The sequence below is a fragment of the Sorex araneus genome, chromosome 1, assembly GCF_027595985.1.
Source record: "Sorex araneus isolate mSorAra2 chromosome 1, mSorAra2.pri, whole genome shotgun sequence".
NCBI lineage: Eukaryota > Metazoa > Chordata > Mammalia > Eulipotyphla > Soricidae > Sorex > Sorex araneus.
Window position 1 is genome coordinate 141560606 of NC_073302.1, and position 24723 is coordinate 141585328.

General features: G+C 40.2%; 1 protein-coding gene across 1 annotated transcript in view; it reads left to right on the forward strand.

The window, feature by feature from the left end:
• The window catches only part of NDUFAF2 (NADH:ubiquinone oxidoreductase complex assembly factor 2), a 167433-nt gene extending 142968 nt beyond the window's left edge, over positions 1 to 24465 (forward strand). The window contains exon 4 of the mRNA XM_004608464.2: positions 24136 to 24465. Coding sequence (XP_004608521.1) covers positions 24136 to 24387 — 252 coding nt within the window. The 3' untranslated portion in view covers positions 24388 to 24465. The remainder of the gene's footprint in view (positions 1 to 24135) is intronic.
• Positions 24466 to 24723: the final 258 nt, after the last annotated feature.

The window sequence follows — 24723 nt, forward strand, 5'->3', positions numbered from 1 at the left end:
TGGGGTCACTTGTATCACTTGTCATCCCATTGATCCTCGATTTGCTCGAGCGGGTGCCAGTAATGTCTCCATTTGTCCCTGTCACATGCTAATGTAACCCAATGATATCTGCTCACTCTAGGAACAGGAAGATGTTCACTGGGGCCAGTAGAAAAAACTTACAAGAACAAAACAGAAAATGCTAACAAAGTGACTGTAGGGATAGTTCAGCAGGCAGAGCACTTGCCTTGCATATGACTGAATTCAAACCTCAGCACCCCATTTGGTCCCCAGAGCACCACCAGGAGTGATCTCAGAGCACAGAGACAGGAGTAAATAAACTAAACTTAAATAAAATCCTAAGCTTGGTAAAAATCCTATCAAGGATTTAGATAATAAATCCTTAAGCTTAAATAAAATTCTAAGAAATACCAAACAAACCACAGAAGTGTAGAGCACAATAGCTGAACAGAAAATGACAAAACAAAACCAAAAAAACCTTGTTTAATAACAGACCAGGTCAAACAAAGGAAAGTATCAGTGGACTCAAAGACAGAGTAATGCAGTCTTTGTAATCAGAGAGCATAAAGAGAAAGAGTGAAAATAACATAAGGGTTTAATGAATCACCATCCAGCCAACATGTATACACAATGAAGTCCCAGAAGAAGAAGAGAAAAAGGAACAAAATGTTTATTCAAAGAAATAATGGCCTAATCTGGGGAAGGAAACAGACTCAAATCCAGGAAGCTCAGAAGGTTTCACAGAAAGTGAATCCAAGGAGACCAAAGACGAGGACATAATCTTAAAAATTGCAAGTGAAATGCAACTTGTAATGTACAAGGGAGACTACCAGTAGATTTTTCAGCATAAACTTGTAAGCCGGAAAGGTTTGGCACAATATAATCAAAATGCTGAATGATAAAATGCTGACCAGGAAGACTATAGCCAGAGTACTTGTTCTTTAAAATGCAGAAAAGAGGGGCCAAATAGTATACAAAGTAGGACACTTTGCATGCCCATTCATCTTTCCCCACACCACCACGTATAGCCTCCTGAGCACTCCCAGGAATGATTCATGATCACAAAGTCAGGAGTAAGCCTTAACCTCCACCAGATGTGCCCCAAAAGAAGCAAGCATTTTTTAAAAATTGAGAGGTACATTAAAAAGCCAATTCGGTGGGGCTGGAGCAATAGCACAGTGTGTAGGGCATTTGCCTTGCACGCAGCCCACCTGGGTTCGATTCCCAGCATCCCGTATGGTCCCCTGAGCATTGCCAGGGGTAATTCCTGAGTTGAAAGCCAGGAGTAACCCCTGTGCATTGCTGGGTGTGACCCAAAAAGCCAAAAAAAAAAAAAAAAAGCCAATTAGGTTATCATTCCTGATTTTCCTCACAGCGATAGCACAGCAAGTAGGGCGTTTGCCTTGCACGCAGCTGACCCGGGTTCTATTCCTCCATCCCTCTCTGAGAGCCCGGCAAGCTACTGAGAGTATCCCGTCCGCATGGCAGAGCCTGGCAAGATACCCGTGGTGTATTCGATATGCCAAAAACAGTAACAACAATTCTCACAATGGAGACGTTACTGGTGCCGCTCGAGCAAATCGATGAATGATGGGACAACAGTGCTACAGTGCTACACACAGTGAAATGTTAATCAGAGTTCTTAAAGCTGAGATAAAAAGGACATTCACTGATAGTATGAAATATAAAAATCACTGATTAAATATAGGGTTGAATTCAGACTAGTATAATGGTGAATGGAAATAAGAACACTAGCATGGAAGTTAAAAGAACTATAGTTAATTATTAATACTTTTGTCTTTTAGCTTACATACTGGAATTAGTCCTCAGGTCTCTATAGTTAATCCTTAATACTTTTGAGTCTTGAGGATTGATCCAGTGGCTCTCGAGCATGGGGCCAGAGTCTCCGTCACCAGGGCCTCCACATATTCCAAGTGGAATCCTAGTGGCTCTGCTGTCCCTTCCTGCAGTATCACAGCACTGCATGCAGTCTCCATTGCTTAGCCAAGTCTGTGTACACTGAAATTAAAGACATGCAAACACTACAGCCGACAGTGTTTCACCAGTGAGTACATGTATGAGCAGAGCAGCAACCCCTGGAAGTCTCACAACCAGAATATAAGCAAGCACTACGTCTAAAGAAATGCAGCTTCTAGCTAGCACATGTGCAAGCACCACAGCTTGAGTCCAGCCCCTTACAAGCAGCTTTGGACACGTTTCACACCAGGTGTGTGACCACCCCCAAAGTCATCACAACAAACTCTAGTAATCTCTAGGATTAGCTGACAAACCCTAGAGAGAGCAAGATTGGGCATGAGCTTTGCATGTCACCAGCCCTACGTCAACTCCCAGCACCGTACATGGTCCGCTGGGCACAACCGGGAATGATCCTTGAGAGCAGAGCCTGGAGTAAAGCTCTGAGCACAGCCAAGTATCACCCTCCAAGTCCCCCCAAAAGAGAAAATCACAACAATAACAGGGACAAAAGAGAATGAATTAAAGGAGAAAAAGTATATATTTAAATTTTGGTTTGGGGACCAAGCACAGCTGTGTTCCGGGATCACTCCTGGATCTGTGCTCAGTAATCACTCCTGGTAGGGATCAGAGGGCCATATGGGATGCCCAAGGGTTGAACCTGGGTCAGTTCATGCAAGGTAAGCACCTTAACACCGGCCCTAAAATATGTACTTAAATTTTTAAAAGTATAATAATATTCTAAATGAATATATGGTATAAAATTGTAAAATGTGATATTACAAAGTGCCCAGCTTTTCTATAGAGCTTATATATATACAGTTAAATTGTTACAACTTAAATCACATTAATAAGTATAAGATACTGCATTAAAACATCCAATATAAGATGTTGTATGGTCATCAAAGTAAAAACCTATAGTAGTACCTCAGTAATCTTAGATTACATTAAGGTCTAATGATAATAATTATAAACAACCTACTTATAAAAGCACCACTAAGTGTATCCTAGGTTTTCTGTATCTTATCATATCACTAGCTTAGAAATATGATTACCCTGAGAGAATTATGATATAGTAGTACTAAAGGAAAGATCTATACAGAGGGAAGTTTTGAAGTACTTCTGTCCTTAAAATAATTGCACAAATATAGATATTTTCTTAATATAATCTCATATTTAAAAATCATGTGTTTTTATTTGTAGTCAGAGTATAAAAACATTTGGCTTATGAACCTGTTTTTTATTTATACTTGAATTCCTGGATACCAGTAATAAAGTTAGATGTCTAATTACACATTTGAAATGTTAGAGTAAAATTAAGTTTTTGTGACTGATCTTGTCTTTAAAAAAACTATTTCTAGCTCTGATAGCTAGAAACTAGTTCTATAATTATCTGTTCTGACAGTCTTATTAAGGCGGGGGAAAGATATATTTCAGCAAGGACTGATAGGCATAAAAGTTCATTAATTGTCTCCCCCACAAAATTAGACTAATTGCATTATTTGTGGTCACTAAATTACATGACAGTTTATCATAAAAACATCTAATTCATGTGTTTGTTGAAAATAACCTCAATAATAATGTCTTCTTTTGAACTATTTCCAAATTTTCATTACTAGATGGGTATTTGTGCCAAGAAATTACATTGCATAGTAATTTAAATGCAGTAATTATAAAAAGCCATGGTATATTATCACACTAGAGTGATACTTGTTAACAAAACTCATTTAGTATTGGGAAAATATTTGCATGAAATAAGTGTATTGTGATTTTCTCTGTGAAGGTTAATACATTGCAGGGATTCCAGGAGGAAATGTCTCTCAATTTACAAATCTTTACAAGTAAATAACAATAGTAGAATGTAAATACTACTAGCCCACACTGAAAACAGAACTTAGCTTTTGTTCAACTTCCATATGTAAATTAGACTTTCGAATTTTAAAGTTCTTGGTATTCTTAGGAAAATTGTCCAGATAATAGCTTTTCTAATTCCTGTCACAAGAATCTGAGATCTGGTCTCACAATAGAGTTTACCTGGGAGGGGAGGTGGGACCCTGAGGCGGACATGGGTGCTGGGTGTGGGTTTGGAAAGTTGTAGCAGGAAACCCTATCATTAACAGTGTCGTAAATCATGGTGCATAAAATAAAACAAGTCTGCGTCTAAAAAGGCATTCTTCTGAGTTATCCCTAAAATTCCATCTAAGTTTCATTCCCAAAATGAAAAAGGAAATGAAGAAGGATCTTTGAGGTGAGCTCTTTAATCTCCATGCTATCCAGGCATTCAGTTGGTGCCCCTGTGAATTGATATTCAAGTATTCAAGGAATCACTCTCACTTTTGTTGAACCTGTGCCTAAGTACCTGAAACAAACACCACTTTCCTTGAACACTTAACTAATTGCTGTCTCAGAGAAGGTTGTCTGTGGAAAGTTCCTAACTTTTGGAGTGTTTCCGGCATCATCAATTACCTTTATTTATCCAGTTTTAAAGCATTTTCAAATGTCAGATTTTCAAAATGAACAAATGTCAATTTTTAACAATCAAAAATCTTGAGATGTAAAAGTTGAATGCAGCTTTGGGTATTGAAAGGAATGTTTAAGTTCTTTAACCCGAGGACTATCCTCAAGAAACATCTAGAAGTTACCTGACTCAGTGGCCATTTCTCATTATTCACTTAGTCCAGACCAAGGTTCACTGACTGCTTAATCCTGATATGTTTGACCTGATGCATCTCTTTTAGACTGAGATTTACATTCTGTCCTTCTAATTTACTTTTCCATGATGGTTATTTCAGCTCACTACTTAGTCAGTCAGTTAGAAGAAACATTGTTTAAGGAAAAATGAGCAGTAGACTCCAGAAAGGAAGAAATAAATATTTGTTCACCAAATAATTTAGGGTGTCTCTTCTAAGCTGGATGTTGGAGGTGTGGCTGGAACTACTGCAGGAACACTTGTTACTGTGGTACTTAAGCTCTGGGAATGCTACACAGGTAACAGACAGGGACCACTGTGAACTGGAAGAGCACTGAAGGCAAAAGCAAAGATTCTGAGAAAGCATAATAGGAGCAGCTTCTTTAGGTGGGACCTTCAGGAAAACTCCTCTGTGGAGGCAATATTGGCTGAGAACAGAAGGATGAAAAAGAACCTGCAGGGGCTGGAGCGATAGCACATCGGGTAGGGCATTTGCCTTGCACGTGGCTGACCCGAGTTCAATTCCCAGAATCCCATATGGTCCCCCAAGCATTGCCAGGAGTAATTCCTGAGTGCAGAGCCAGGAGTAACCCCTGAGCATTGCTGGGTGTAACCAAAAAGCTTAAAAAGAAAAAAGAAAAGGAACCTGCAATGCAGAAATGACTGGCACTGAATTAGAGATACAAGAAAGGTTGGCCAATTTGACAGCTTAAGAAATCTCTGCTTTGCGGCTCAAGGCATGGCTAAATGGGCTGGATCACATGTTACAGCCCCAGGTTCAATCCCTGGAACCACATAGTCCCCTGAATACCTCTGGAATGACATGAGAGCATTGCTGGGTGTAGCCCAAAATGAGAAAAGAAATTTTCTACTTTTTTATATTTAAAAAGAAAATCCTAAGAGTAAAGGACAAACCAAAGACTGGGGGTGAAAGCTTTAAAATACAGGACAGATACAGGTGTGTGCACGTGCGCGCGTGCACAAGTCGTAGGAAAACAGGTATTCCTGTTTGCCATACCATAGGTACAGATGTGAGTTGATGTTGATTCTTTAGAGAGTACTTTTTCAGATATATGTGAAACTTTTTATGTGGTCGTTTCAGTTCTGAGAAGATACACTAAGAAATGGTTTGGCAAATGTGTAAAAAATTTTATACAAGAATGTTCTTTGTAGCATTGTAAAATATGAAGCATCCTAAACACTTGTCTGTAGGGGATTGAGTGAATACATTTTTAACTCTGTACAATGCATTTCAATTCTAGCTACTATGCAGTCACTAAAGATAATACTCGTCTATATATTGACCCAAACATGTCTGGAAAATATAAAGTGAAAAGAAATTTTAGTATGTGTGTACTATTGTAAATGTATGTGTTATTTGAAAAAACCTAAAAACTTAAGACATTTCAACCCTTGATATTAAATATTTAGACTTACACTTTCTTCTTGTGGAGAATTTTGGGCTGTTTAAACATGTTCCATTTCAAAATAATATTTCTTTTGTAGAGATAAAAAGATAAGTGATTTCCTTTTATTTGGGGGGGGGGGGAATCTGTAAGATCTAAGAAGTTTTTGGAAAACCCTACACACTATTTCAGCTTTAAACCCAACCTTGCAGATTGATGAAACGGGAAGGACGCAGTGTGAGCAGACAGTCACCTCTGTGCTGTTTGTTAGTTTGTCCTTATCTTTCTCCCAGGTTAAGCCTCACAAGAGCAGGAACTATGTTTTGTTTCTTGTCATGATTCTAGGGTCTAGCACAATGTGGCTCAGAGTAGGTGCACTGTAATAGCAAATGAGTGTATGGATGAGAGAGGAAAAAAGCAACCTAGGTCCTTTGGTAAATGCCTTGGAAGAAGCCCTTTATTCCTTCTCTGCCCACATTATTGTCCCTTTCTCATTCTCCAGTGACCACATTGCTGCACCCCTGCTAGCCCCCACTGCATGACAAGTTTTATAGCTTCATCTTCTTGTCTTCATCACTGCAAGAACACCCCTGAACTTTCTTGCTCCTGGCCCCAAACCTGAAGGACAATTGACACCTGACCTTGTGTGTGTGTGTCGACACCTGATCTTTTACTGATTCCCCATTGAATTCATTTTAGTGCCTGTCCCCAGGTGCCTTCTGCATAATCCTAATTAATATTCTCAGCTTTTTTTTTTTTCCTGGGAAGAGATGTGACTTTTCTCCTTTAAGTTTTAACTTTCGTCTTTCCCACCGTGTCATTACGGTTGGTTTCATCAGCAGCTGCTCCTGGGGGAACTCCACTCCCCTCCCAATGTAATTGCTGGAGGCAGCCCATGCCTGTCTCTTGCCGCTCCTCCTGTTGCCCAAAATGGGTGCTCTAGGTACAGCTGCTGTGCCCACACATGTTTATGTGACTCCAGAGTTTCCCCTTGGCAGTGGAGTCACCTCCCTATCCCTGCCACTTTTTCCAAGGCTTCCTGTTCCTGCCTCTCCCATCCCCAGTCCCAGAAGAGAAAGGGAAGCACTTGGACTGTATTTGGAGCGACGGGAGTAAAGTCCTGCGTTCTCTGTTTGCACTAAGTAAGGGCACTTTACCTACCCATCTGCCTTCCCAGAGTACTCTTGTCATTTTGAGAGGGAGAAGAAAAAAAAAGAAAAGACAGCAGCAGCCGCCCCCTGAGATGCCAACAGTCTGTTTTCATGTTTCAGTCAAAGATGCTATGGATGATGGATTATGATTTTTGTCACACTGTGAGCAGTTTTTTTTTTTTGTCTTGCAAAAGTGCCACACTGTGGGTAAATTGTTTTATGTATACTAGGATGGAACTATAACCACCACAGTAACAGTTTCTCTGAAAATGATGTTTGGGGTGCAAAATAATTTGCTTATTATTAAATTATTCTCCTTTAATGTCTTCCTAAGTTAGGAACTTTGTATTTCAGTGGTTGTATATTTTAAGCCAAATACTTAACTGGTTGACAGGTGAAAAGTCCACAAAGAAAAAAGGAGATTTTACTATATATATATATTTTTATTTTTTCAAAAGAGCAAACTCATCATTACCATAATTATTTTTAAAAACTGGCTTGTGTTCCCAGGAGTTAAATAAATTGTGTCTATCTTTTCCCACATTCTTGGTTAAGACTTTCTTTACATTTTGAAGAAAGAATGTTAAGTTGCTTAGAATTATAATATGTTTCTCAGGGGGCCAGAGAGAGAGAGAGAGAGAGAGAGAGAGAGAGAGAGAGTACAGTAGGTAGCACATTTGCTTTGCATGCCACTGACTTGGATTCAATCCCTGGCATCCCATATGGTTCCCCCCTTTCCCAGCCCACCCAGGAGTGATTCTTGAGCACAGAGTGAGGAATAAGCCCTGAGCAAGTGTGGACCCAAAAACAAACAAAAAGAATATATTTGTCACTTCAACCTCACAATTTATTTTTGATAGTAATTTAAGTTTTGCTTTGAATTTATAACACAAATCTAAACTTTTCTTTTGTATTGCAAGATTAAAAAGTATCTGCTTATTTAGGAGTGTACAGACAGAACCTTGCCCATTCGTTCAGCAAATATGTATATTCTATGCCTATTATGTTGAAGGCATTGTTCAGGCCTCTGAATCGGGCAAGGAAGAAAGAAGACAGGGCCACTCGCAGGGCTTGGGAGATTGCTGAAGGAGCAACAATGCCTGGGCTTTGAAACCCACTCCACGAAGTGCTAGACTAAATATCATCAGGAATAGCCCCTGGATTTCCTAGGCACTGTGTGGGAGACACCCCTCCCCCACCAAGAAAAACCCCACTGACTCCTTTATTACATTATTGTGACGCAAAGGATTGAACCTAGGGTTTCACACATGCAAGTGCTGTGCTGCTTAAGCCACACACCAAACCCCCTAGTCACTCCTTTATAGTGAGCAAAATACGTATGCATTTCCTGCCTTTCTAGAAAATGCAACTTCTAGAAGTCTACTCAAAATTATTTAGGTACAGAGGCTGGAGCAATAGTACAGCAGGTAGGGCATTTGCCTTGCACCAGCCGACCAGGTTCGATTCCCAGCATCCCATATGGTCCCCCGAGCACTGCCAGGAGTAATTCCTGAGTGCAGAGTAATCTCTGAGCATCGCTGGGTGTGACCCAAAAAGAAAAAAAAAAAAGGAAGAGGGATTTTGAAGCAAGATTTGATTGATTTTATAATCAAGTCAGTTAATGTTAAAAGCTTTGTACACACACACACACAAAAAAACTAGCAGTTTAAAACATAGTATTTGAATAGTTTCCAGAATCTCAGATTTAGAATGTCTGAGACAGAAAATTTCCCCTGCATTTCTTTATATAAGTTCATGGCACTTACTGTCATCTCTCAGCAGAAGCTTGGGGGGTTTCCTCAGTCTCTTTCACCTCCCCATTCTTGGTAGCCAACACATTGCTCCTTTTGACTATCTTAATCCGCTTTTCCTCTCTATCTCAATACCATTGTCATGGATCCTACACTGATGACTTTTCACTTGCATTTCTGCGTTACCATCTTAAATAGATTTTTTTCCAGTCTTGCCTCTTCCAGTTTACTTCCACACTTGCCAGAGTCAGATTTTTTCAAGTGTTATAGACATCTACATCTCATACCATGATTGTTAGAGTTCATAAATAAAAACACAGCACACCCAATTAAATTTAAGCTTCAGGGACCAGAGAGATAGCACAAGAGGTAAAGCGCTTGCCTTGTATGCAGCTGATCTCAGTTTAATCCCTGGCACCGTATATGGTCCCCTAAACACTAGCAGAGGTCGCCACTGAACACCCCTGGGTATGGCTGAAAAACCAAAATAAAATTTAAAAAAACTTATGCTCCAAATAATAGTTATGTTATGCCCTGTATAATATGTAGGATTTACTATACTAAAAGCTTTTTGGTGCTTTTCTACAGTTCAAATTTGACTTCATCCTACTTTTTTAATACAGAAATTCTGTTCTTACTTCAAAATCCAAACTACTGCACCATGATTTTCAGTATAAAATCTAAATGTACTAACACTGCACCCTAAAACCAGTGAGGGATTAGGTGGGGGGGGAGAGAGTATAACCAGTCAGCTCTTTGCTTTGCATGTGGCCAAGCTGGGTTCAATCCCTGATATCTATTATGGTCCCTTGAGCACCACCAGGAGTGATCCCTGATTCCTGCTGTTAAGACTTGGCGTTGCTTCTAGGAAGTCATTTCTAACACCTCACCCTTCCCCACCCTGTGGATAAGAATAGGATCACTGGTGTTTCCTTCTACAGTTGCATAGCACTCTTTGATAATAGTACGATAGAAGCTTTCGTGTTGAATTTAATTTTTTACGTATGACTTCCTTAGATTGTGAGTTCCAAGGAGAGGATAACAATGGTATAGTTTCACTCCGTATCCTTAGCACATGGGGGTTCGTAATAAACGAATGGACCAGTGACAAAGTGAATGAGAAAGTAGGAAAGAACCACACCTATGAATTTGCCACATCACTGGCCTCTTTCCTGCCTTGACTTCTGGCTAAATCTGTGTGACAGCAAGCCTCCTTGCTCACCTGTCCCATGAACTTCTGATACCCAAGAAAGGAGACATGTTTCGTTCTCTGTATCCCTAGGATCTTAAAATATAATCAGTGTGTTTGTATCTAATGAAAGGGTAAAAAAAACATGGGTGAATGAAAAGATCTTAGAAGGAGATCAGTCCCGTTCTTACATTACAGGGCAGTTTGCTTGCGTCTGGGTTGTAGAAGGGCAGTCTCCAGCCAGAACATTTGCATTGTCCAGGCAGACTGCAGCAGCATCTTAATTCTTTCTCATCTTCTTTTTGCCCACCCCACTCTTCCCTTCTCAACCTAGGATCGAAGAACTCTATAGCAGCTGGAACATAGCATTGAGTAAATGTTAGTGATCAATCATAGATGGAGCCTATTTCCTCCAGAGCTGTCTCTTAGCCATTCTTTCCTGATCTTGGGGCCACTGTCTGGGAAGCCACAGGAGCCTGACATTGCCTTTTCTTCCAGGCCTTATTTCCTTCCCACCAGGGCAGGTGAGTTAAACAGGACCAAAGTGAAGTGACTGCTGCTATTTTATTTGTGAGTCACACCAGCAGTGCCCAGGGTTGACTCCTAACTCTGTGCTCAGGGATTAATCCTGGCTCAGACAGCATATGAGGTGCCAGAGATCAAATATGGTTCAGCCACGTGGAAGCCAAAGCACCCTACCCATTGTACTGTCTCTCTGGCCCCCACAATGATTTTTTTTATGTTTAACTGTTAGCTTCCTTTTTCTTTTCTTTCTTTTTATTTTGTGTGTGTGTGAAAGAGAGAGAGGGAGAAAGAGAGAGAGAGAGAGAGAGAGAGAGAGAGAGACAAGCTAGTTTTTACTGAAACTTATTTTTTAAAAAGTGAAGGGAAAGATGTACATGTTTGAAAGAGAATAGAGACTTCTCCAAAGTGCAAATAGGCAAGCAAAAAATTACTGAGACACGCAGATGAGATATTCAAGGGAGAACATGGACTTGAAGAGCATGCCTTAGATTTCTTTTTCATTAAATACTTTTTTCTTTATATATACAAGCTCTTTTGTTTGTTTGTTTTGTTTTGTCTTTTAGGCCACACTTGACTTGTTCAAGGCTTAGTCCTTAAGCCTAAGTGCTCAGTGATCACTCCTAGGTAACCGTAGTGGTGGGGATCAAACCTGGGTTGACTGCATGCAAGGCAAGCTCATTACCCCCTGTGCTCTCTTTCCAGCTCCTAGAACTTCATTAATTAAAGAAATTGCCACATGCAATAAAACTAATGGCTTTGAGCTCTTTAATTAGTTTTGCTTGGGTTTTTTTTTTCTTTTTTGGTTTTTGGGGACACACCCAGCAATGCCAGGGATTACTCCTGGTTCTGTACTCGGAAATCACTCCTGGTAGTGCTCTGGGAACCATATGGGATGCCGGGGATCTAACCTGGGTCGGCTTCATGCAGAGCAAATGCCCTACCCTCTGTATTATCGCTCTGGCCTATGGACTAGTTCTTTTTGTGGCATTTTGAGATTAAATGATTAATTTGGCTTGAGTTTAAAGAAAAGGAAAAAAACACTCAATGCCAGAAATCCTTAGCCAGCAAAGAATCTAAACAGACCTTACAGTTCTTCTCTCAATTAACAAGGACCATTAAGATCAATCTTTTGTTTTTGGCACAGGGGATCCAACCCAGATCCTTGCACGTTCAAAGCAGATTCTCTAGCACCGAGCTATATTCTCAAGCTGACATCAACTTTTGCAGTCAGAAAGGTTGTGTTGGGTTTTTTTTATTTCCAAGTGAGGAGGAAAGTTCAAGAATAATGTCAAAACAACAAAACTCAGGGTACATTTTCGTTATTGTAATTGATCAAAGGATGTTTGCAATAGATTTGAATGTGAATAAATTAAATGTGACACTGATCTGGCACAGGCAGTCTAGTGATTGGCAAGAGCACATAGCAGGAGCAGTTTCTGCTGAAGCAGAATCTGCTCGATGGTTGTTTTATTCTAATAGATTTCTTAGCAACCCAGTGCTATCACACTAACCTAAGCTGTGTCATTTATTTACCCTTTTGTTTCCACTCCCACCCAGGCCAGATTAAATGCATTTTTGATTACTAACCTGGCAGGCACTGCCTTAGGCCAGAACACAGAGTACCTTCAGATGACCTGTGCACCTCTCCCCCTCCCTCCCCTCTCTTTCCTCTGCTCTCTCTCTCATAGATTGAAAAAGGGTGATCTAATAACTTATTATTTCATCCTGGCAGTCCAACTTGTAGAACTAGAAAATGTAGTTTAATTAAACAGTTTGGCAATATTTTCAAGCTGCAGCATTGCTATCACACTTGCTAGGCCTGAATTGTTTCTTGGCATGTTACAAAATTGACACTGAGAAAAAAAAGAATATTCAGCTTAGAACATTTTGAAACAGTTGTACACCAAATTCCCACTATAATTATGTTGATTGTGGAGTGGGAGGGGGTGTGTGGCGTATTTTGGGAGGCTCCTTTCTGGATAAGGTTATCTTACAGTAACCAAATGTTTGGTTTGGGGAGCTGGAACTTACGTCTTGCCACATTCTCACTCCTTGTAATCTTTTTCCTAAATCTCTATTTCTTCAAAATGATTTATTTTCCTTTGATTGACATACAGTATATCCTTACTTTCTAATTTCAAACATTATATTAAAATAAAATTAGTTTATTGTTATGTATAGTTAAATTAGGGCAGGAATTTAATGGACTGTCAAACTGGCCATTAGCCCTATTCCATTTCATTTATTAAATAATTTTGAAGTCTGTCATGGAATTTTATATTTAACATGTCACATTAGTGTATCATGTATATATACAGATATGTGTATGAGGCCCCCGCGCCAGGCTATCTTCACCAGGGCCCCCTCGGAGTGGGGTGGGTTGAGTTTCCCTCTGCACCCCAACTTAGTGCCCAGGCAGCCGAAAACCTCCAGAACCCAGCCACAGCCATGCCCAAGGCCACTCTCCACATGCTTGGACAAGCCTCACTTATGAAGGAACCAACAGAGGAACCCAGGTATGTGGGACCTGGGGCTGAGATCTCCGGGCCTGCTCGGATTGGGACTGCGCCTCCTCCACCCAGATCCCCAGTTTTCCAGTAGCTTGGCAGTCACACCCACAAAGTGTCCCTGGCGCCATGTAATGTCATCAACGGCCAAGATCCAGAGACTATAAAACAAAGCTCCCGGAAGAGAGCAACGCAGAATCTTACATGGCAGAGGCTGGCAAGCTACCCGTGGCATATTTGATATGCCAAAAACAGTAATAATAACAGGACTCATTCCCCTGAATGCAACAGGGATGAATGGAGATATTACTTGAGCAAATTGATTAGCAACAGGACAACAGTGATACAGTGATACAGTGATGAGGCCCATTATTGTTACTGTTTTTGGCATATCGAGTATACCACAGGTAGCTTGCTGGGCTCTCCGAGAGGGACAGAGGAATCAAACCCGGGTCAGTTTTTAGGACGGCCTCTCTTCTAGAGCTTTATTTTATAGTCTCTGGGTCTCTGATTCTTGGATGTTGATGGTTTGTGGGTTCTTTCATGGGTGAGTTCATCCGAGTGTGTGGAGAGTGACCTTGAGCATGGCTGCGGTTGGGTTCTGGAGGTTTTCAGCTGCCGGGGCTCTGCTTGGGGCAGGGAGGGAAGCTCAGCCTGCCCCCCTCCAAGGGGCCCTGGTGAAGACAGCCTGGTGCTAGTATAGTGGGTTACACCAACACACAACAGGGACGAATGGAGACATTACTGGTGCCCAGTCAAGCAAATCGATGAGCACCAGGATGACAAGTGATACAAGTGATGTGTGTATATAGCTTGTCTCTCTCTGTGTATACATAGAGAGAATATAGAATTTCTAGTTGACTACATTGAGATTATAAGAAAATAAATAAGATGAGGGGAATAAGAACATAAATTATATCTTGAGAACCAGTATCATTTTAATTTATATACACATGACACAAATTAAAGCACACTAATTTAAATACACACACACATATATAGTTAGTTTGGAGGCTATACATGGTAGTGCTCAGGAGCTACTCCGGTCCCATGTTCAAGAACTACTACAAGTGGTGTCAGCAAAGCATTCAGTACTAGGGACAAGTCCAGGCCTCCTGCATGCAAAGCATTTATTTCAGCCCACTAAGCTCTCAGGCCCTAAAATATCTTTTTAAGGGCTAGAGGATGTGGCATTGTGGTTAGAGTAATTGCATGTGTGAGACCCTGAGTTCAATCTCCTACCGAGTTCAGTCTCCAAAATGGCAATAAATAAACAAAAAAAATATAAAACTTTTTTTACTTATTTCTCTTCCTCCTCCTCTCTTCTCATTCTTTGAGAAGTCCCATCTATGTTTTGGTCCAATACCATCTATGTTGATATTCCATCTATGTTGACTGTTTGATAGTGTTCCATGATTCCTGAGTCTCTGGATCAGTTTTTAAGATTTTTTTCTGCTTCAGTTTTGTTAGTTACGTTGCCTTGTTTACAGAGTTACTGATTTTTTTTTTCAGCAGAATTTAACCTGCAGTTAAGTATATCTATTACATTTTCTATTTCTTATCTTTTTCACCTCTGGAAGTTCTATTTGATTCTTAATAATGTGTTTCTTCCATATGATCATATCAATAGACATAGAGAAAACATTTGACAAGATCCAGCACCTGTATATGATGAAAACTCTCAGCAAAATGGGCTTTGAAGGAACTTTGCTTAACATAGTCAAAGCCATCTACCACAAGCCCATAGCATGCATCATTCTCAATGGGGAGAAACTAAAAGCCTTCCATCTAAGATCAGGGACAAGACGAGGTTTCCCACTCTTGCCACTCCTATTCAATAGAGTACTGGAAGTTCTTGCCATAGCAGTTAGGCAAGGAAAAAATATCAAGGGCATACAAATAGAAAAGGAAGAGATCAAGCAATCACTCTTTGCGGATGATATAATACTGTACTTAGAAAATCCTAAAGTCTCCATATAAAAATTCCTAGAAACAATAGGTTAGTATAGTACAGTGGCAGCCTACAAAATCAACAACCAAAAGTCCATGGCTTTCCAGTATATAAATAATGAAAGAAAAGAAAAAGATATTAGAAAAACAATCCCATTCACAATAGTGCCTCAGAAAATCAAGTACCTCAAATCAGCCTAACTAAAAAGGTGAAGGACCTATACAGAGAAAATTACAAAACACTACTTCAAGAAATAAGAGAGGACACTAGGAAATGGAGACACATGCCCTGCTTATGGATAGGGAGGATTAACATTATCAAAATGGCAAATCTGCCCAAAGCACTATACAAATTTACTGGGGTCCCTATCAGGATACCCATGACATTTTTCAAAGAAATAGACAAAACACTCCTGAAATTAATATGGAACAATAAACCCCCACAAATAGCTATCCTTGGGAAAATGAAGATGGGTGTTATCACCTTCCCCAACTTCAAACTGTACTACAAAGCAGTAGTAATTAAAACAGCATGTTGTCACTTGTATCACTTGTCATCCCATTGCTCATCAATTTGCTCGAGCAGACGCCAGTAGCTCCTCCATTCATCCCTGTTGCATGCTAGTATAGCCCAATGGCGTCTGCTCTCTCCAGGAATATGAAGAACATCAAACCGTTTGTTCAGGGTCTTGATGAAGAAGTCTGATCATCTCATAGGTGGGCAGCCAGGCATTCTTTTGACATTCCATGGAATCCATTCGGTAACAGCTTTAGTCCAGCAGTCGTCTCCAAATTTCATTATGTGTCTGGCCCATCTGATTTTCGATGCCTTGGCAAATGAGGCGGCATCCCTGATCTTCGATCGTTGGTGGAGGTCGGAACTGAGGATTCCTTCTCTCACTTAAGTGAAACATGATACTCTAAGCATAGCTCTTTAGATTCCTCTTTGGGAGATCCGAATAGCATTCTCATCCTGTTTTCATAGGGCCCAGGTTTCTGAGGCATATGTTAGTGCAGGAAAAATGGTGGAGTCAAAAAGATATGCCCAGAGCTGGAGGTTCTTCGTCCTCTTAACAACTTCTTCAACGCTCTTGAAGGCATCCAAGCCACTCTCTTCCTCCTGCACAGTTCTGGCGCCAAGTCATTCATCATTCTGAGTTCTTGACCCAGGTACAAATAGCTGCTGCATTCGGAGATGTTCGTTCTGTTGAGAGCAAATGGAACATCAGGAACTAATTCGTTTCTCATGAACATTGTCTTTGTGAGATTCAGCTACAGTCCGACCTTTCCACACTCATGGTTGAAGTCGGTCAGCATTCGTGCCGCTTGGCTAATGTTTGGTGTTATTTGAACGATGTCAAATAACGATGTCAAATCAGCGAAGGGGAACTGGTGTAGTTGCCAATCGTCTATCTTCACTCCCATTCTTTCCCATTCCAGTTGTCACATGACATTCTTGAGGGTGACACTGAAGAGTTTCAGTGAAATGGTATCACCCCCTCTCTGGTGAGATTCTGGTGGTGAATCTGTAATACCGCTCGTGGAGAATCCTGATGTGCTGAATTTGAACGCTCTGTTTGGCTAGGGCTTCGATGACTGATTCAGTCTCAACAGAATCAAAGGCCTTCTTTAAATCGATGAACATTAGGCAGAGCGGTATCTTGAACTTTTGTGAAACCTCAATGAGCTTGATCACTGTGTGGATATAATCGATAGTGCTGAATCCTTTTCGGAACTTGGCTTGCTTGCATGTTTGTCCTTCATCTAGTGTTCTGCCAATCCTATTCAGGATGACTCAAGTGAACAACTTGTAGAAAACAGCATGGTATTGGTTTTAATTATATGATCACTTAATCTTTGATAAAGGAACAAGAAACGTGAAGTGGAACAAGGAAAGCCTGCTCAACAAGTGGTGCTGGGAAAACTGGACAGCTACCTGCAAAAAATGAACTCTGACTCTGTCTGATGCCAGGCATAAATATTAGATCAAAACTGATTAAAGACCTCAGTGTCAGACCTGAATCCATAAGGAGGAAATGTACGCAGAACCCTCCATGACATTGAAGCCAAAAGCCATCTTTAAGAATGAAACACCGGGGCTGGAGCGATAGCACGGCAGATAGGGCATTTGCCTTGCATGCAGCCAACCCAGGTTCGATTCCCAGCATCCCATATGGTCCCCTGAGCACCGCCAGGGGTAATTCCTGAACATTGTCTTTGTGAGAGCAGAGCCATGAGTGACCCCTGTGCATCACCAAGTGTGACCCAAAAAGAAAAAAAAAACTGAAACACCACTGACTAAGCAAGTGGAAACAAATATAAACAAATGGGACTACATTAAACTAAGAAGCTTCTGCACCTCAAAAGAAACAGTGGAGTGCTTCGGGAGCATTGTGATGGGTATTACTCAATAAACCTAAGCTCCTTGTGGCAGAGGAGAAAGCACAAACCAATGTTACCCTACATGTGTTCATTGCAGCACTGTTCACAATAGCCAGAATCTGGAAACAACCCAAGTGCCCCAAAACAAACTACTGGTTAAAGAATCTTTCGTTTCTTTAACTTCCATTTTACACAATGGAATATTATGCAGCTGCCAAGAAAAAATGAAGTCATGAAATTTGCTTATAAATGGATGATACGGAGAGTATCATGCTAAATGATATGAGACAGAAAGAGAGGGACAGACATAGAATGACTGCACTCATTTGTAGAATATCACTGTCACTGTCATTCTGTTGCTCATTGATTTGTTCGAGCGGGCACCAGTAACGTCTCATTGAGAGACTTATTGTAACTGTTTTTGGCATATCCAATATGCACGGTTAGCTTGCCAGGCTCTGCCGCTCAGGCTCGATACTCTCGGTAGCTTGCCGGGCTCTCCGAGAGGGGCAGAGGAATCGAACTTGGGTCAGCCATGTGAAAGGCGAACGCCCAACCGCTGTGCTATCGCTCCAGCCCTTGTAGAATATAAAATATCATAATATGAGATTAACATCCAAGAACAGTAGAGACAGGGCCAGGGGATTGCCCCATGGTTGGAAGCCTGCCTTATGAGCTGGGATAGAGAAGGGATTACTAAATTAGTGATGGTTGGAGGGATCACTCGGGATGGGAGATGTGTGCTGAAAGTAGATAAAGGACCAAACATGATGGCCTCTCAGTATCTTTATTGCAAACCATAATGCCCATAAGTAAAGAGAGAGTAAGAGGGAAATTGTCTGCCATAGAGGCAGGGGGAGGAATACTGGGGACATTGGTGGTGGAAAATGTACACTGGTGGAAGGATGGGTGTTTGATCATTGTATGGCTGGAACTCAAACATAAAAGCTTTGTAAGTGTAGCTCAGAGTGATTCAATTAAAAAAAATGTTTTTTTTTCTCTATGTTCTTTTTTTCTTTAAGTCTTTTATTTGTGGTAGCTATGATAAACTTTATGAAATTATCTTCTGCCCAGTTCAATTCCGAACACCACATATGGATCCCTGAGCACTGCTCGGTATGGACCCAAAAGACTACATTAACTTCATTAACTTGCATGATAGTCAATCCAAGCTTTTGGAGACATGCTACTTAAGTTTTGTTAGGTGTATCTAGAGCTGTATTATCCTACAGGAGTAGGATAATAGGAATTTCTGCAATTGTGGAAATGTTCTATACCTGCACTTTACAGTATGATAGCCATTAGTCACGTTTGGTGTCTTGTGCAATTTTTTTTTTCTGAGAAAATGGTTTGCAGTACAGGTGCTGAAAGGTTATCTTGTATATCCCTTTATCTCCTTCAGCACTCAGTTCTTGTTCAGAGTGATTATTTCCAGCTCTCATTGTTATAGTAGTCCACTCTCTGTCCTAGATGCCCTCTCCTCAGCACTCATGGTGATTTATTCAGCTGCTCCTAACTAATTTACTTTGTATTGCTTGTTATGAGTAATTTGCTAAAAATGATCAAAAAAGTTTTCTGTAGAAGAAAGTGTGTGAAGATTGTTGTATCTCACTCTGGAGCCATTAAGCCTTTGTATAAGAGATTACTAACATGTTGTTACAGGTTGAGCTTTGTGTGCTAATTTTTTTAAATTTTATTTTCATAAAGTTGTTCACAATAATTCATTACTTTCAATATTTCAACACCAATCCCAGTACCATTACACCTTCCCACTACCATTAATTTGAATTTTCCCACCACTGCTCAAGCCTGCCCCACAGACAGATGTTTGTATATATATCATATATAATTTATATAAAACCTGGGTTTGATTCCTCCATCCCTCTTAGAGAGCCCGGCAAGCTACCAAGAGTATCCCGCCTGCACGGCAGAGTCTGGCAAACTACCGTGGCGTATTCAATATGCCAAGAACAGTAACAAGTCTCGCAATGAAGACATTATGGTGCCTGCTCGAGCAAATCGATGAACAACAGGATGACAGTGCTACAGTGCAGTGCTTTGAGAAAATGAATTTTAGGGTATTAACTCAAATGTGAATAGCAGTATGTGGCTCCCATCGTGGACAATGCAGATCTAGAGTTAGTTCTTCACTCCTGCTAGTTCGTTCTTACTCTGAAGTTTTGATTCAGGCAAGGTCCTAGAGTTGTTTAGTTTACAGCCCCACAGTAATTCTTTTTTATAGCCAAAAGTTGTTCTTCCTGGCCTTGCAAAGTCTCACCCTACTCACTTACAGTTCACACTCATCTGTGATCCCTGTGCACGTCCACAACTTTCTCCATGTATTCTGATACACAAATTCTATCTTCCTCCACCTCCTAGCCTGTCTCTCCTTTGCTCAGTAAGATACCCCCCACCCCACCCCACACAGCAGCCAGAAATGCCTTCAGACAGAAAGTTGGGGGCTTCGTTTCTCTCCTGTCTCAGGGAATTAATGCACTGCTCTGTATTTTGTTTAGTAACTGAAACTTTTTGTCCTGTTTTATAATTAATTAGGGCAGGAGTATTAGTCTGGCATCAGTTACTCTGCTTGTTCTCAGTGCTGTACATTATGTCAAACACCCCTGTTCTCAATCCAGAGGGAAAAGTTGCTGCTTTGGTTGGAAGCTGTTACACACTGAAATACCACTTTTTTTTTTTTCCACAACAGCAAACTTAATCATTTTGTCAGTTCACTTTCTACAAGGAAAGTAATTAACACTGGGATTTTGCTATTTACAAAACATTGTCCAACAAATATTTCCTAACTGTATGTCACAAATTAGTTTTTAAGAAAAATTGTTTTGGTGTTTGGGCCACACCTGACAATGCTCAGCTAGCTCTGCACTCTGGAATCACGCCTTGGGGCTGCTCAGGGGAGTCTGTGGTATGCCAGGAATCGAACCTGGTCAGCTGCATGCAAGACAGTTGCCTTGCCCACTACTCTATCTCTCTGGCCCCAAATTAGTTAAAATTTTCAGTACTGAAACAAAAGTATAATTGAGACTTTAGTTCTACCGAGATGAGAAAGAGGTGTGGGCCCTAAATTTGGTGTGTTGTTTTGTTTGGGCCTGGGGCCACACCCAGTGGTGCTCAGGGCACACCCACCGCTGGTGGGGTTTGTGGGACCATGTAGGGTGGTGGGGATCAAACCCAGGTCAGCTTCATGGAAGGCAAGCACCCTACCCACTTGTATTATGTCTCTAGCTCCCATGGTATATTTGGGTTTTTACTGTAATGAACAATCAGTTTATAGTCCACCTGTTAATCTTCTGTTGTACTTTGGCTACCAACAGTTCTTTCCCAGTTTTTACAACAGCTACAGAAGAAGATTGTATCGTGTCACCTTGAAGCATGAGAAAGCAGAGACTCGGGAGATCAGACAGCATTGACAGGGTCACATAGCTAGTAAATGGCGAAACTGGGGGTTGTGTGCAGGTACTCTTGCTTCAAAGCCTGTATACTCACCACTATTAAGGAATATTCAGAAGACCTGACAGCCTTCTGAATTTAGTATTTGAGGTCTAGATATTTATAAGAAACATACTTTAAAAAAAAAAAAAAGCTCCTTTGTGTCAGAACTAGTAGAGGTAGATTTGGAATGGAAACTATGTTGAGTCAAAAAACTATGGGGATGGCCATCGGTGTTTTGTTGGTTTGGGGGGCACATTTAGTAGTGCTAAAGACTTACTCCTGGATCTGTGCTCAGAAATCACTCCTGAATGATTTCCTCTGGGGACCATATGTGGTGCTGGGGATCAAATCGGGGTCGGCCATGTGAAGGCAAATGTCCCACCCACTGTACTATCTCTCAGGACCCACACAGTGCTTTAAAGTTATTTTAAACAAAATATTGAAAACAGCAATAATATAGGTGTTAAATCGTGGCACACTCCTACTGATAAAATAATATACAACCCGTCTTTTTAATGTTAAATGTTTCTACTATAAAATACTTTCCAAAACTAATGCAAATCTACAAATTCCTATAATTTCCCCACCTACTTTCATTTTTTTTTTTTTTTGCTTTTTGGGTCACACCCGGCGATGCACAGGGGTTACTCCTGGCTCTGCACTCAGGAATCACCCCTGGCCGTGCTCAGGGGACCATATGAACACCTACTTTCATTTTATCTATCCTAAATATTTACAAAACAAGATTTCCTTTCATAAATGATTTATGTTCTGTTTAATTTTCCTAGAAGCTGTTAACAGGGGGTCTGGTAACAATTAGGCTCTGTGTGTGTGTGTGTGTGTGTGTGTGTGTGTGTGTGTGTATGTGTGTGTGTGTGTGTGTGTGTGTAAGGCAGTTCTTTTGATAGTTTCCATGTTTTTCAACTCTGAAAATCTTGAATCCCTCTTAATATGTTAAAATAATTAACATTCAAGTTGGCTTTTCATTTGCATACATAGTTGATGTAAAGAAGAATCTGGCTTGGCAATTTTCTCTTGTTAAAGAGAAACAATGTCCAGGTAGAAAAAAATAGCTCTCTGCCCTTCATTTTCTTTTATGCAGACATTGTGGGCTTATACCAGCTGTAACGTTGCAGTGTTGGACTGAAGCAGTCAGTCTAGGCAGCTTAGAGTATGTGATTGATTCTCTTATCCAAAGCTGCATACCAATTCCTAGTAGCTTTTGCAGGCTTGTGATGGTACTAGTCTAAAATCTACACAACCCTTTATTCTGCTTAAGAGAACTTCCCTGAAGACCCAGCACTTCATGGAGGTTCTTGAGAAATGTGGAACATGAAGAAAGGATTTCTATCTATAGTTTCCATTATTTCCAGTATCATTCTGAGAGATTCCTTTGTGATACATGGACACCTCACCTGAATTATACAGGGTAATAAAAGACAAAGTTTGTCTTACCCTCATCCTCACTTATACCAACTAAACTCAGTTACTTTGGTTATTTAACATTCACTTGATGGGCCCTTCTTTGTGTCTAAAATGAAAAGTTTATAACATTATAATCAAAATAAACCCATTTCTCCCTTCAAGTACAATTATTAAATATGATTTTAAGTACATTTTCACAGATTAAAGAACTATTATTACTTGAAATACACTTTTGAAGTAGAAAAGCTACATTATGCATTTGAATTCTTAGATATTGCTTTTAAGTGTCATTTTTTAATACTGAAAATTTTTAAATCACTTAATGAACTTTTTTCAATACTGTTATATAGTAATTACATTGACATCCATTTTTATATTATAAATTTGTTGAAAAAGTAATAAGATAAGCAAAAGAACATTAAAATTTTTTTCCCTGAGAACAGAATTGTATGCTGGAGAGAGAACCAGCCAGAGCTCATGCTGTGCATACATCCATCCTCAATTCAATCCATGGTAGCTTATGGTGTCCTCAGCAGAGCCACATTAGCCCCTGAACTCTGTTGGGTGTGGCCAAAAAAAAAATAAAATGAGAGAATTATACTTTCTGAGGTGAAAATATATATATATATATATATATATACACATTACATTTCCAATGATGCATACCTGAAATTTGTGATACTAAAAATGGAATGCTACTTCCATTTTTTAAAGTCACCCAATTATAATCATTAAGATAGATGAGAAAGGTAACAAAGACATAATTATGATTTTTCATCTAAAAATGCACGTGTTTAAAATTCTAACTTCTCTGGAATCAGATTATATGAGTTTAATTGACTTTTTTTTTTTTTTGGTGATACACTGAGCAGTGATGCTTCTTTAATTTGAAAGTCTTGGATTCAATGAAATCGAGCTAATGGATTCTTTGTAGTCCAGGGTATAGACCTTAGCAGCACAGCAAACCTAAGGTGCAGAGTGCATTGTACAACTTGCTTGCACAGATATGAGAGAGCACATCCTATGGTCAAATGTCCCTCTGGAACTGGTTCCTAAGGCATGTGGAACCCCGATTCCTTTTTTATCTTCCCTTCAACACCATTAGGGAGAAAGCAGGATATCCAGGCTGATCTTTCTTTTTTTTTTTTTTTTTTTTTTTTGGTCACACCTGGTGATTCTCAGGGGTTACTCCTAGCTCTGCACTCAGGAATTACTCCTGGCAGTGCTCAGGGGACCATATGGGATGCTGGGAATCGAACTCGGGTTGGCCGTGTGCAAGGCAAACGCCCTACCCGCTGTGCTATTGATCCAGCCCCACTGGATGGCTGATCTTAGATATTTCAGTCTCCACGAAGAAAGAAGATGGACAGGATTGTCCTGAGGCCGTCTCGCCTCTGCTTCATCCTCAGCGAAAGTATAATTGTTATTAGTTCCAAAGCAGATAATAGCTATTAAACTTAGAAACTCTTGACAGAATGACTGTTATTCTCTTGTGCACTATTTCATATTAAGTAGTTGGTTTCACTTATTGGATAATTAAGTCTCAGAACAGATAGCTGTTTAATTCCAATAACTAGAATATAGCTTTTCAACTACAATATGTCCTACACATATGATATATTATTTAAATATAAGGACCATGTATAACACATTCTTTATGGGCTGTCTTATTTTATGCATTTTGGGTATTCTTGAACTAAAAATTTAATCATTTCTTCCATTTATATATCATGCAGGAAATACTAAGGAATAAAAAATACAGAGAAGAAATTGAAATAAAAAGCAAAGAATTTTATGCAAAAGAAAAACTCCTCGGTAAGGAGAGCGACGGGAATCTTTTGGGCCCACCAGTGGAAACTGAGATTAAAGGACATGCCTCTGCTCCATACTACGGCAAGGAAGAGCCCTCAGTGGCTCCCTCCAGCACTGGGAAAACCTTTCAGCCCGGAGCCTGGATGCCACAAGATGGCAAAAGCCGCAATCAGTGAATGTACGGGGGCAAATCTCTTCATTTATACATATGTGACTTTCAACAAATAAAGGTTATATTGTATTTTCTGACTGTACAGTGTTCTCCATTAAGCTTTTGTTCTTAGTATGTAGGAAAAATGAGGCTATTCACATAGAAGTCTAACTACATTTAGACTTAGATCTTTCTTTGATTTAATCATCATTCTGACTTAAGAATGTGTTTAGGGGGCTGGAGGGATAGCACAGCGGGTAGGGCATTTGCCTTGCATTCGGTCAATCCGGTTTCGATTCCCAGCATCCCATAAAGTCCCCCGAGCACCACCAGGAGTAATACCTGAATGCAGAGCCAGGAG